The 15,134-nt window shown below is 37.6% G+C and overlaps 1 protein-coding gene and 1 pseudogene across 3 annotated transcripts in view; both read left to right on the forward strand.

Moving 5' to 3' along the window:
* LOC113681143 (uncharacterized) overlaps nt 1–5,729 on the forward strand; it is a 6,164-nt gene extending 435 nt beyond the window's left edge. Inside the window, exons 1-5 of one of the 3 annotated variants that reach the window (XM_089190960.1) lie at nt 1–15; nt 3,020–3,297; nt 4,038–4,155; nt 4,660–4,916; nt 5,226–5,729. The exon at nt 1–15 is cut by the window's left edge and continues 435 nt beyond it. In XM_089190960.1, coding sequence (XP_089047086.1) covers nt 1–15; nt 3,020–3,297; nt 4,038–4,155; nt 4,660–4,916; nt 5,226–5,591 — 1,034 coding nt within the window. In that variant the 3' untranslated portion in view covers nt 5,592–5,729. Of the gene's footprint in view, nt 16–1,533; nt 1,631–3,019; nt 3,298–4,037; nt 4,156–4,659; nt 4,917–5,225 lie in introns of those variants that run through there. The other 2 variants (XM_089190962.1, XM_089190961.1) reach the window with 2 other exon arrangements.
* A 4,133-nt stretch (nt 5,730–9,862) lies between these two features.
* LOC149035715 (uncharacterized) lies at nt 9,863–11,049 on the forward strand (annotated as a pseudogene).
* The last annotated feature ends 4,085 nt before the right edge of the window (nt 11,050–15,134 follow it).

The raw sequence follows: 15,134 nt of genomic DNA on the forward strand, positions 1-15,134 counted from the left end.
TGGCCATGACACAAGGTGCTTTCGTTTTAATATTTTATCGATAAATTCTTAATTTCTCTTGATGATATGACGACGACGACGTGGATGATGGTGTAGATTACGAGGAGATAACTTCCTTATTAATTCACAACTTTTCCATAGTTTTCCTCTCAAAGCTTCGAACAATCGAGATGTACATTAAAAACCAGCGGACGTTTAAGAATTACTTGGGCTAATATTTACTTGGGGACTCCTCATACCAAAGAAACCTTTTAATGGAAGATTTTTGACGGGTTTTTCTTTTACATGAACCGTTTACGAAATTTTTAACAAGAATAAAACTATTCTCCCAATGCTGCAATATAGCAGGGGTAAAGTCGCGTCGGTGCGGAAGTCGCCTCGCTGTCCCATGAATACCCCAGTGATGACTGGTTACCTGATTATTATATATGAACGAAGTTATGTTTGATTCGACTATGACCATGTTTGATTATCGGATTTTGTACTTTCAATGTTTGGTCCGTAAGCATCGATAGGGACTGTCTTGAAGTACTTTGATTATTCAGCTCGACTCTTCAGTTCTAGATGAAAACCGTAAATACATATGTTTTTGTTAAAATATTGAAAATCACTGCAAAAGAAGATCAGTATTTTACAAACACCATGCACGCGAAAGTCAAATTTTCATAAGTCGTGCCGTCTTGGTATTTTCGCTGCTTCTTTTTTTCTTCCTTTTCTTTCCCAGTTTTTCTTCTTAGCAAAACTGACTCTCATTGAGAATGGTGATGATCGGTTACCTGATTATTACATTTGCATCATTGACCAAACCTAAAGTCAAGATAACTGAATTTTGGCCGAGTTCTTTTTTGCGTTCTTGACCAATTGACCAAGACGACTTTGAGGTCCATAGAAAAACGGAAAAAGAGGCTAATATCAAGCCATGCTTGGTCAAAAAGGATTTATCATACAGCAAAGAGATTTCGCTTTATTAAGAATCAAGAATGAACTGTTTATTTCGAGAGCCGGTAAACACTCGGCTTCTTCTCATTCTTCCTATAAACTAAGCTATTGTCAGACGCCACAACTAGAATCCATTGGGGTATGATAAACAATTCATTACGAAAACTAGAGCTTTCAACAATCGGCGAGGCTGTAATAAGTCACGAATTTAGAGAATCACTCGGATGTTCAAAGATTGACGGCACAAATACTCTAAATTTTGTCGTATTAATCTTCGATCGGTGTGGTAAGAGTAAGAAGGGTTTGTTTGTTCTTAATGGGGATTTTCAATTTTCTGGCGCAACCGCACAAGTTTCTTTAATAGTCTTTGTATTATCCGTACGTGTATCATTTTATTGCTAACAGCTTTCATGAACAAACTAATTTTAGTTCCTGAATTTCTAAACATTATTCGCTTTGCGCAATGCCTTTGCTTATAAGGAAACAGTTGAATAATTCATTTAGATAGGGACACAGGTGCTTGTTTTTGAAACTTTCATTTGAGTATTATGAAAATAACGTATATATATAAGTTTGTCTGTCAACAGTTTAGATATGAAGCTCCGTGCCACAACATTGCTGAATTCGCGACTACAAGAAACGGATCTGATTATAACGATGACCGTAATATATATCTTGATAATTTGTGAAGGTGTGGTTTCTGAAATTTACTATTTATGTCCTTTTGACCGAAGTTATGTTTGATTCGAACATGAATATGTTATGTTATCGGATTTTGTAGTTTCAATGTTTGGTCCGTAAGCATCGATAAGGACTATCTTGAAGAAGTTAACACTCACTTTCATAATTCGGCTTGACTCTTCAGTCCTAGAAGAAAACCATAAATACATTTGTTTTTTTTTTAATGAAAGTTTTTAGGAAATCTAGACCAATATTTGACACGCACCATACACACGAAAGTCAAATTTCACGAGTCGCGCCGTCTCGGTTTTTTTGCTGCTTATTTTTTTCTTCCTTTATTTTCCTATTCTTTTTTCTCGGCAAAGCTGTCATCGATCATCATCGATATGATACCAAGTGATGACTAAGATCTTAGTTAACACCTAGGTATAACAGCTTGTAGCTTTAAATGATTACTCACAAAACGGTCACTGCTCAATTGAACTACACTCACAAAGTAGACCTGTCTAAAAATGTTTTAGGAGGGTTTTAATGTGGTTAAATTTAGCTGTTAAGTGTAAGAATTGACTGTAAAATGGCCAAAATTTTAATCGTCAGTTAGATGTCCTCTATTAAATATACTTTGTCGTAAAGGATGTAACTGTTGGAAATGATAACAAGGCATTCTCTCTGATATTTCCGTTCAATATACATTTAGCTTTTGTTTTGAACAGCCCTGTTAAATTTTTTCCATTAAGTATCTTTTAAGCATAATTTTGAATAATAACAGTAGGACTGAGCTAAACAGTTTTAATTCAGTCGCCGGTGATGCGGGAGGTTCTGTCGCACTTTAAAATACCTGTCACACTTTGTAGTAAAATTGTCGCATTTTCCAATACCTGTGGCACTTTCTATAACACTTGTCACAGTGTAACAAAAATGCTGTCGCACTTTGTAATAACAGACCATCGCAATTTGTGATAATAGAAATAAACTGTGGCTCTTTTTAAAAATACTTGTCGCACTTTGTAATAACTTGGTATAAATAGTCGGAGGGAAAAGGTACTTAAACGAAGCAACCCGAAGCGTCCTAATAAAAAAACACAGCAGTTGACATCTTTTAAACTGCTTCTGATTGAACGTCGGGTCCGAATAACTCACTAATGTGCTTAGTTACCGAGACTTTGATCAGTATAAGTTAAGGGTTCTCATGCTTTTTAACCTCACTGCTTTGGCATATCCTGCAAAAAAAATTTTTCGTCTCTTACGTAAGGTTACACTCAGCCGCTGTCCTGTCTAAAAGTGTTTCATAAAGCGCACTCCTTTAAAATAGAGTTTTAGATTCTGACAGGAAATCATTCTCGAATATTTTGCCATAGCTTGATAAAACTAATATGAATGTAATTCCTTCTGTTTAAAGGTGTTCGGCAAAATTTTGCTGAGCCAGGTGTATCATATGCGAACTTCAAGCACGAACAATTTTCCTACCTGAACATCACAATAATCGGTTCAGAACTTGTCCAAAAGGACACCGAGTGTGGATTGGCTTGTTTACAAGTCACTTCATGTTCTTCTTTTAACCTGGCTACATTTCCTGATATCAACGGAAAACTGTTGTGTGAACTTCTACCTTCTGACAAGCACAGGATGCCCAATGAATTGATTCACAACCCGACGTTTCATCATTTTAGTAAAACGGTGAGTGTAGTTTGAATCGAAAAACGCTCTAGTAACATTAGCATTATCATAAATAAAGATAAACCTTTTCAAGTGTTTTAGCAAATTCAGGGATTAGAGCAAGAAAATTGTGTTGAAAATACATTATTTTGTGTGATCGGCAGTCACACTATCGATTTTATACATAATAATTTTCTGGCTGGGTTTCATAAAAGATGGGTATGTGAAACAGTTCTGATCATTGTAGATTAAGGAGTATACGACGTGAACATGGCCGATACATTTGTGGAGTTTGCAGACTATAATAAATCCAACTTGTATTTGGGGACCAAACAACAGCTGCGATCAAGGAGACTATCTACAACTGCTTGTGCCTGGTCTCCTCGATCACAGCTGTTGTTAGGTCCTCGTCAAGCAACGCGTTCAGTAGTTGGAGGGGGTGGGGGGGGAGGGGGGGAGAGTGCGTTGCATTTGGAGACCCAACAACGGCTGCGAAGGAGACTTGTGGCCCAGGGCTGATTTTGGAATAATGTTCGGAGAAAAGTCTGAATTGACAGCTGTAATATTAGCTGGCAACTTCAATGAGGCAAATGAAGTTATGGTAAGAAGAATTCCTTGGTTAACTTAGCACGTGTGTTAAGTTCACTACGCCGCCTCTGAATGTTCTTATTCTTGTGATAATGGGCCCAAAAGTTCTTGAGAATGAGTAATTTATCTGGGATGATAAAGTTACCTTTCTCTCATGTGTTTTGTGGAAACAGAGTCCCTGCATCAACGATCCTTGCATAAACAAAGGAAAATGTGTTGCCAAATTCAAAGATGGCGATTATTACTGCAGTTGGTGTCCTCGGTTTTACAACGGAAAAGCCTGCAAAACAGGTATCATAATAAGAAATTCACGCCTTTTCTGTTCCCTTTCTTTCTTATTGGTTACAATTCCCTTCATTTCTATCTCTTTCGTTCACAGTTGAACACAGTTCAACCCCGTGTTATTACCCTCTAATGGCCTACAAAGGGTTCCAATTTCAGAACAAGCTGATATAGATGTGGGAAACAGTGATAAGAGGCCCGAAAAAAGTTTAGACTCTCTGGTTATAGCCTTCATAGGCCTTTTTCCTATATGCCTTAGTAGATGTTGCTGATTCTTCTTCATCAAAGTGCCACAATACATGCATCTTGTATTTCAATATTTCACTCTGACGAAGGGGCATTGAATGTTCACTCGCCGTTGCTAAGCTTGCGGTTAAAAGCGCATTAACGTACGGTGACCCATTTTCTCACCTCATCGGTGTAAAATATACGTTCTGGCATGAAAATCAGAAAGTGAAATTTCTCTTTCCTTACATAAAGATTAATAATTACTTCGATTCAATTAATAATCAGGCCCCTTTGTTGGAAAGAATTGCTTGGACATCAAGGAGCGAAGTCTCTCACAAGGAGATGGCATGTACTGGTTAGACCCGGATGGAGGAAGCCATTCCAATGCATTCTTGGCCTACTGCGACATGACGTCACACAATGGAGGATGGACCATGTGTTACACTACCGATGAATATATCAGACCTAAGACTGAGGTCACATACGACGCCTCTATTCCTTATGGAACTGTCGGCTACAGGACCAACTGCAACAACATCTCTGTAAGCTGATTGAATAATCTCTTATCTCTATGAATATGGATCTCGAAATACTATTTCATTTTTTGTGTTATTGCATGACGCATAAATAGGTGTTAGTATTTTTGTGTTAAATTCAAGAAAATTTTTCAAACAATTCTCTCCTTACGATGCATTTCATATACTGGTATCTACTCCTTCACTGCACTGAAAATGGCTGCTGCTGTATCTTCTTAACTAAAGAAAATACTAAAGCACTTAAAACCTGGACTAAGGCTGTAAAAAGGTCGGAATTTCACACCATGTAATACGAGGCATTGTTTCTTTTTTCAGTTTACAGAGATTATGTTCTTGGATCATCAAACTTTGGCTAAAGTGTATTTCAAGCGAAGAACCAACCAGTCCATAACGGCCAATTTGAATTATGGGAACGATGCTTCTACTTACGGATTTTGGGACGGAGTGGGAGTGATCAAAACCGACGACTATCAGCTACTGATTTGTGATACCTCATTCTACAGCGGCTTCTTCGTTTCTGGTTACAGAAATTGTTACAAGCAGTGTCATAGCTGGTGTAACGAGAGAGACTCCCTATACTTCCGTACTGCATCTAGCGATTCGCATTACTCTGGTGTGTCCTTTAACACCGATGGCCACAGACCACTCGATAAAAGGCTCATCAGTGTCGGTCTGCGCTGAGACATTTACGGATTGAGCTGCATAATTTCCTTCTTATGTATGTCATATTTAAACATGAGCATAACATGTAAGTCGTATCTAGGCTTGTCCCGATTGTGCACGACAACGTCTGAGCAACTTTTTGTGGTCCAAACAACCTCGAACAATTTTTGGCTTATTGCGCATTTTTTGTGCAAAATATGGCTTTAGGGCACATTTCAAGCACAAAAAAAAAAGTCAACAGTTTTCATAGAAAACTTTAATGTATGCAAATTCTTCTTCTTATCTAATATCAGATTCTTATCTGATATTTTAAAATGGTAAGACGTCAAATGAAACATGTATGTTGTTCCTTTAGGCATAAGAGTATCCTTAAATTTCACCCATATTTGCGAGCAATTTACTACAACTAAGTTTTAAGCTTTTTTTCGTGACGAATGTTTGCAATTATTGTGAAGAATGAAAATAAAGATTTGGATTAACGTTTGAATAAAATAACAAGAAAAAAGGCACATCAGAGTTGGCTTAAAATAAGAGACAGCTTTGACTTTAAAACTTGTAACTGCGTGGTAATTGTATCTTTTAGCTTAATGTAACTCAGGATGTATATATCACTAACACACGCCAAGATTTGCCCATCCTACACCTATGCGCAGATTGTATAAATGTGGTGGAATCTGTGAGGCAATACAGTAAAGGAAGATGTAGTAGTAGGACTTTAAGCAATTTACATGCTGATTTCATAGAATCTGTGTCACAATACAGTAGAGGAAGATGTTGTAGTAGTGGTTGAAGCAATTTATATGCTGATTTAGTAGAATCTGTGTCACCATAAAATAAAGGAAGTATTCGTAGTAGTAGTTGTAGAGGCAATCTACGTGTAACATCCCTCTGTCATTAACCAACCAAGGTAACAAGAAAAGACAGAGGGCTTCATCTTAATATGACCCCAGACTCTCTTGAGAGAATATTTCACAAGTATAATGTAAAGAGTGATTTCGGTATTGTTGTAATTTTATAAATGCAACATTTTGTAGGTCGTTGTCAATATATAATCCATTGGAAAAATAGGTAAGCAGGCGGAATGATTACGAACAACAAGATTTGTTCAGAAAGAAAGTAGAAGGATTATGTATTTTTAATTCTACGTTCACGTACATTCATTGGCTTAGCAAAGCAATAAACAGTGAAATCGAAGTAAACAGTTGATATTTTGTGTTGGCATCAAGCCTCTGTCTAAAGGGGAAAACTGAGATGACAGGTTACAAAAAAACAAAGTTGTAATTCGTTTGTTTACAGTTTTTTTTTAAAGCAACATCGCAATCTTCTATGAACAGTCTTGATTTTTTCTGTGCCTGCAGTAAATCGAAAACGAATTCGTAAACATCCATTTGTATTATAAATATTTCGTTCAATTCAACTGATAATCGCGCAGTTCCATTAGAAGGACGAAGTCGAAATTGCCAACCCGCGTAACGAGAGGTTATTCAAGTCTTGTCTTAAGTCATTCTCTTATTGGCTCCCGCGGTCAGTGTCGTTGTCAGGTGCAGATATTCAAGTCAATATATAATTGGCTTCCCAGGGTGAGAAAAGTTGTTTTTGTTTACGAATTAAGGACGGTGACTGTTATGTGGCTTAAAAAAATACAATCAGATATGCATTTCGAACTCGCATTAGAACAATGTCAACAAAAGATGTGTTAATGGTTGTTGGTGACATTGAAAATAAAATCAGTTAACCACTAAGAAGTTTTAGTGCAATCGCACGTTTTCTTTAATTTTTTATCTTTCACTTTTTAACTCGTGAATTGCGCGCATGCGCAAGAGCGAGTTGTAGATACGATGTGGGGAATGGCACTCGCTCGTTCGCTCGTTCGCTCGCTCGCTCGATTGGTCGATTCCTGTAAACTTTTTTTAGATTTTAGGCTTTTGAGTGCATTTGATAGTTTTTGGCGAGCAATAAACAAACGAAATGGCGACCTTTGTTGCTAAGAATAGTGGTGGGGTGACAAAGACGCCAATGATAATCTTAAAAGATTTTTTTTTTTCGTTTTAGTTTCAACAAGCGGCGCCAGCGACTGGCAGGCATGCAAGGATTCACACTGAAATAACAGAACAACTTTCGTTTTTCATAAAATTGTAATTTACAATCCTTGAACTTGAAAACAATCCGAAGATTCATTGAAAATATCCTTTACTGCGAAGCGCTCGGAGTTTACAGATGTTCAAAAGCTTTTTCTGCCACGGCGTGAGATTGAGGACAAAATCGATCTTTACGCTTCGTATCGTGTGTTTTTCCTGTGTGAAACAACAGAAGATGCCGGCGACTAACGAAATGAAAATGAAATTCTATCTTGTTATATATTGATTCAGTATGTTGCCTAGCACGTGACTAAAATCTACCCAAGCGGAGATCCAAAATGACAGTAGCAGTCTTGGCTTAGTTATATCACTCAAAAATCGTTCCCGTTTGTCTCATTTGATAAAGAGGGAATCGTTAATGTTTTCATTAAGACAACATTGCCTTGATTTTCTAATATTTACAATGATAGACAGTAAATTTTACTTTTTAACCACATTTACTTCCAACCTTTTCTTTTGAACCAGAAACAGAAATGATATACGTTTAAAACACATGACATCATCCACCCTTGTCAAATGCAATAGCATGATCATTTCATTTGTAATGCCTTCTTATCCCAACTTTACTTTGTTTCTTTGCTACATTAGCGAACACTGAACTACTGCTCATACTCTAGATATGACAATCAACCACAAAATTCCCAAAACCAGATAACATTAAACATAATCCAAAAAATCATGTGTCAATTCACGAGTTTGCTCACAGAGCACTTTGAATTTTTTTTTATATGATGTACGCCTGTATCCACGGCAGGGAGCTAGCGCTTTTCGTCCAAATTTGATAACAGTTCTTGAATTCTTGTTAACAAATAGAGAAGCCTTGACTGTGCTCTGTTCTGTTATAAAGCACGCAGGAAGCGGCTAGAGCACGAAAGAAGTGTAGGGAGAAACACTAGACGTAATCAAGATCGCTCGGGATGACAGTGCCGTAAAACTCGGCTGCAATGACTGATGTGGCCTTCCACTCGAAGCATCGGAAAGGATATCAGAGCAAGTTATTATTTTTCACTCAAAGGGCGGCCGATGTAGCTTCTGAGGCTTGCTTCACTGCGATGACCAGAGATCGCATGATGAACTAGCCGCGATGGACCTCGGCATGATCGCAGTCGCTCTGACGCTGTCATGATTAGAATGAATTTTGACAGTTAGGCCAGTTTGGTTATTTTTTTCATCATTCCTGTTTTGTTCTGCTTTGTTTTTGAACATAAAACTATATATACTATACGAGTGTTAGCTGTGTTTGATTTTTATTACCGTACGTAAGCTCGCAATCTAGCTGAGAGTGAAAACCTTTATAACTCGGACTGTCCATTTTGTTTTCTCTTTGAAGATTTTCGTCTGTGCTCTCGTTTTAATAACGTAAATTACGGCGTCTGGCATGTTTACAAACCTTGGTTTGGTTCTCCTGTTACTACTTGCCAGCTCGCTTGTTCCGAAATTTCCTCTAGTGTCTTACATCAACTTCAAACTTGAAGCTTTTTCTTAATCAAAAAAATTACAAGAATTGGTTCAGAGCTTGTCCAAGATGGCAGCGAGTGCGTATTTTCCTGTTTGGAAATCACTTCGTGTTTTTCGTATAACCTGGCTGTATTTCCTGATAAGTGGGGACAATTTTTGTGTGAACTGCTTCCGTCCGATAAGTACAGGGAATACGATGAAGAATCCCATATTCCATCATTTCAGTAAAACTGGAAGTACAATCTTGTTTCAGTTTAAGCTATACGTCCCCTCCCAATTTAAGTAAATCAATTGGGGCTGCTACTAATAGGAAAGTACACGACTGAAAGTGTCATTTGACAGCTGTGATTTCGTATGATAACTTCACTCAAGAGAATATAAACTGTAATTCTCTTGTCTCAGTGACACGGACCTGGTCATAGAAATAGTAGTCCTTTTGTTAGAAAGAAAACTTAGCTTGTCAATCTTAAATATCTCGATTTTATTAAAAACGAAGAAGACTCCGACACGCCGAGCGTAGAAGGGGGAGGGGAGTTAGGTCACTTTGCTCTAACGTTTTCTTTTTTTTTTCTTCTTCATAAGTCATACTGATACGCCAACTTCTTTTAGCCACATAAACTCTGTTATTATTTCTTTTAATGTTCAGGTCCATTTGTTGGACTTCATTGCCTGGACATTAAGGAACGAGGTTTTTCCCGGGGTAATGGCATGTAGTGGTTGGACCCGGATGGAGGAAGCCATTCCAATGCATTTCAGGCCTACTGTGACATGACGTCACACAATGGAGGATGGACCATGTGTTACACTACCGATGAATATGTCAGACCTAAGAGTGAGGTTACATACAACGCCCAGTTTCCTTATGGAAGTGACGGCTACAGAACCGATTGCAACAACATCCCAGTAAGTTTGTTAGTTGATATTAATGATCATGCCACAGAGATTCCTTTTTGCGAGATTTTAATATAAAGCACATTACTCCATTATCATCCTTGGGCACATGCAATTGAATATAGCAGTTTCGTAAAATGTTGTCGGAAAAAAAGTGTAAAAGTGCACGTGATAACTCCGCAAGATATTGTGAGTAGGCGACCTCAAGATTTCAGGAAATCTGAGAAAACGTCATTCTAAGAACGAGATACAGTGGATTTGATTGATTAACGGATTTATTTCGCTTAGTGAAGTAAAAGGAGTTCTGGATACTCAGATTATCCTTTAACATTGTCGCTTGCACTTTTGCTTCATTCTCAAGCAAACTTTCTCGAAACAGCTGTATGTAAATAACTCAATGTGACCACCTTGCTTCTAGGACTCCACAAAAAAGCCGTCTATAACAAGTACCTGTTTGCTCGTTGATGTTAATGTTGTTCAAATTTATTGCTAAGTTCCTCTATCTCTTTTAAATTGCGTTTTAGACAGACTGACTCCTCCATTCTGTATTGATTCTCCTTACTTTGCTTTCCACCAGAATCATTAAGTTTATTATTTCTTTATGATTATTTCAGTTCAGAGAAATCATCTTTGAGGATCACTCAACTAGAAAGAAGATTTACTTCAAGTCACGAAACAATCAAGCTATTAAGGCCTCCCTCAATTACGGAAAATCTGCATACTCCTATGGGTTTTGGGACGGCGTGGGGGCTGATTCGGCTAATTCCTACCAACTTCTGATTTGTGATGATCCGTTCTACAGGGGCTTCCTGATTTCTGCCCACACAGGGGGTTGTTTTATGACATGCACCTATTTTTGTTCCGATGTTAGTGCGTCATTCATCCGCACTGCGTTCACTAATTCACATGGCCAGAAGGGTGGCGTAGCAATTGGTGAAAAAGGTCAGGAAGTCCATGATAAAAGGCACATAAGTATAGGCCTACGATAGGTTTTCTCCTTTCTTGGTTCCATGGTAAACATCAAGGCAGACCTAGATATAGCATGCATTTATTTCAAATGTTTTCTGAGCGTTCAATCAGTAAAAGTTTGCTTGTTGGTACTAGTAATATCCTCTTATTTCTTCTCTCCTCGACAACAAGTTATTCATCGTCATTGGTCATAATAATCGTGTTAAGAGATTCGTCGCTGCTTTTCTTTTGGAGATTGCTTACTTTTGAAGTATAGAGGAACAGCCGTCGTCACATTTTATAACATTAACCCTCAACTCCAAAATGTAGCGGTGATCAGCTTGTAATATCTCGATGTAACACGAGAGTTTGAACACTTAAACAAGTGTTAAGTTAGAATAACTATGGACTTCATGTGTTTGTATAGATGTATCAATACGCCGCCACAACCTCTTAATATAGAAGTAGTGGTTATTGAACTGAGTGAAGAGCAATTTGGTCTGAAATCATACGCTTGATTTCAAATCAGACGAGCGCGCAGCGCATGTTTGATTTCAAATCAGACGAGCGCGCAGCGCATGTTTGATTTCAAATCACAAGAATCATTACGATTTCAATCCAAAGTTGCAATAAACGAAGTTCGATTACCACTTTATCACATCTATTTTGGATCACAAACTTCAGTCGCTCAATACAAGCATTTTTTCGGCTGTACAGGTATTTTATTGATCTAGTGTAATGAGCTTGTTTGTAAAAAGTTGCAAAATTTGTTTCTCATTGATTTCTTCAAACAAGCCTTGAAATTTGTTTGGTTGCTGTGTTTTAGTAAAGCTGTCTCATTGGCTGAGAAAAAAGATGTGATTAAGAACATAATATGGTGCGATTTGTGATGAAATCGCATCGATGAGAGCTAGTCAGTTTGCAAGGATCACAGTCAAGTGATTTCAATATGGATGTAGTAAAACCGCATTTCCGGGCCGGACATGCGGTTTTAGCCTTCCAAACAACGTCTTTATTGTTCGGGCGGAGAACGTCACAAACTGCTAGCACAACAACCTTCCATTTTGGATTAAGAACTCGTAACAAGCCGTAATAACCTGCAAAACACATCAAAGATTACCCAGCGAAGCGAAATTCGAAACAGGAACTATCTAAACTTGCCATATGGTGAAAGGAGGGAAACAATAGAGACAAATCACAATTCCAGAGCAAACTAAGTTCACCACGGGCGACTGAAAAGGAATGAAAATGTAAAGAACAAGCTACTGAGGCTTCATGGTCTTACGAATCTATAGAAAAACGAAAAAATTGAGGAATGGACTTAAGAAATTGTTGAGGAATAGCCTCGACACTGTATGTTATTATGTGAGGAGCTTGTGAAAGGAAAATTCTTGAGATAACTGTATAGAGATCCTTTCTTACTTTGCGAATCATACCAGGTAAGCGAGATGAGGTCGGCAAGATTTTGATGTTTGGGTATTCTTAATCTGAGTACGTATTGTAAAAATAATTTGCTGGGTTTTATCAACGAGTTCATGATGGATTTTGGTCACAGTGGAGAATTTCTAAAGCTGACCGTTTGAATGTTTGCTCGCCGTCATAACGCTCTAAAAACTCGAGACTGGTAGTGAAGGTCATACGTTGAGAGCGTGGTGATATTTAAATACCTACGGCTTTACGGCAGTTCTTTCCTTTAAGTTCTGGTGTGCATGTGCACTTATAATTATCATCGACACGCTTGGCCACACAAGTTGAACCGTTCCGACAAGGATTGCTGGAGCAAGGGTTTTGTGTAGAGGACACTAAGTTATACGAAGTAACATAGAGCCATGTATTAGTAGCATGAAACAACATCATGGACTCATTATTTATTAAACAAGTCTATCATTTGATGGTCTGTGACTGGTGGAAACTAAAGTTAGGCAAAACTGATAAAGGAACTGAATTACACGGAATGCAAAATTAGGGAAGGTGGGCGGGTGAAATTAGCACGGAACTATATTATTATTTATTTTCTCAAGCTTGAATTCAAATAAGATATAATACGCGGAAAACATTTCTTTCCATCTTTGATCTCAGTATTCCCAAATCTTTGTCAAATACAGCTAGCACAAATACATTTAATCTTACCGGAACACTGAAGTGATTATAACTGAATTAGACTGTAGATCAATTTATCCAAGTTGTGGATCAATATTTGTTCCCGGGAAACCGAGCTCGATATAAAAGACTCGAGCTCGAGAGCCTACCCGAGGCAATTTCTTTTGTATGTTAAAGTGTATTTGTTTCCCATATTTGCCTCATACTACACGGAAGAATGAATGAAGACAAGCATGACAGAATGATTTTGAGTTTCTGCCACAAAGTTTTAACCGAGCGCAGCAATAAATATCTTTCGAGTTAACTACTTTTATTAAAGTATAAAGCAATGGTAGCGGAGAGCATTTTCGTGTCAGTGATATTCCATTGTTCATTCTCGCATCGCCTATCGCAGCAGAAGCGATAAGCTATTCAAAATTATCTCAAGTTAGAAAGTGGCTGAATTTTTTTTTGCTTTCTTTTTGTTTTTTATCTTTTTTTTGGGGGGGGGGGGAGTAGCATCTAACTGTTTTTTAATTAAACTGCTAGTGATAACATTTCACTTGAAAATTTTAAATGGAAGAACATCAGTTGCCTTTGATGATATCATTTGTTTACTCACTCCCTGAAACACAAGACTATCCAACCAAACAAATATAATGTTACGCTCTCAAGATCTTTTAAAGTAGCCGCTGAATCTTTTGCAAACTGAAATGAGATGAGGGTGATATCCTCTTACGTGTGTAATTCATCCCGTGTAATTTAGCCAAAGTGAACCTGTTTGTTTATGTTACATGTATCTATGACGCTTATGTTTAGAGCGAAAGCGTAAGCCATTATTTGCTCGGCTCTTTCTCAGCTTTTCAAACCGATAAAGCTGGTTTGACGCCTTCTCCTGAAAGCTAGAATACAATTCATCAAAGTGTTTTTATTAATGATTTGTGCGTTCGAAATCAATTTTTAAGCTCGTATAGCAAAACATATGGTAATCGCGAGATAGAAATCCTTTAAAATTGTCCCCCATTGGACGCTTCTGGTAATTTACTTGTCGCTAATTTTAAACTTAAACATTAATGTTGCAGAGCTTTCTATGAATTCATTTATTCTTAAATCATTCTTCCACTGTTTGCCCGTTTGTCCACTCTATTTGAAAAGATCTCATAGACAAAACTGTTGATTATGTTTGGAAGGCGTCAACTGCTCTACAAAAATAAATGTCAGAAGTACGAAAGACAAGCGACCACAGCTATTCATTATACGTCAGAGAGTTACTGATTAGCTGCAGGACATTATTTCATCTTTTCAAAACTAGACTCAAGGGGAGAGCTTAGAGCTGTAAGAATGAAACTGTCAATTACTATTATCAATTATTGAAAATATTTTTAAAGTAAGGTAAGGAAAGCTGTCCATGACAGGACGGAAAAACGCGTGGACTGTAAGTACCTACCGTTGTCCCATACAAAGCCTTAGAAAACTTTTCTAAGGCTTTGTATGGAACAACGGGAGGTACTTACAGTGCATGCATTATCCGTCCTGTCATGATGTTCACCTGATGTCGCCAATTCAACCTCTCGTTTGCAGGTGCTATCTCTTTGCTATTCGCTTTATAATTTGTCATTACAAGTATAGTATATACTTTGCCTTGGCCAATAGAAATGCATTACTTGAAAAAATAAAAAATCAAGCTGTAAGTCATTAAAGCTCTAGTTTTCGTAATGAATTGTTTATCATACCCCCAAGGCATTCTAGTTGTGGCGTCTGACAAAAGCGAAGTTTATAAGAAGAATGAAAAGAAGCCGAGTGTTTACCGGCTCTCGAAATAAACAGTTCATTCTTGATTCTTAATAAAGCGAAATCTCTTTACTGTATGATAAATCCTTTTTGACCAAGCATGGCTTGATATTAGCCTCTTTTTCCGTTTTTCTATGGACCTCAAAGTCGTCTTGATCAATTGGTCAAGAACGCAAAAAAGAACTCGGCCAAAATTCAGTTATCTTGACTTTAGGTTTGGTCAATAATGCATATGTAATAATCAGGTAACCGATCA

This window comes from Pocillopora damicornis, chromosome 13 (genome assembly GCF_964200805.1).
Source record: "Pocillopora damicornis chromosome 13, jaPocDami1.2, whole genome shotgun sequence".
Taxonomy (NCBI): Eukaryota; Metazoa; Cnidaria; class Anthozoa; order Scleractinia; family Pocilloporidae; genus Pocillopora; species Pocillopora damicornis.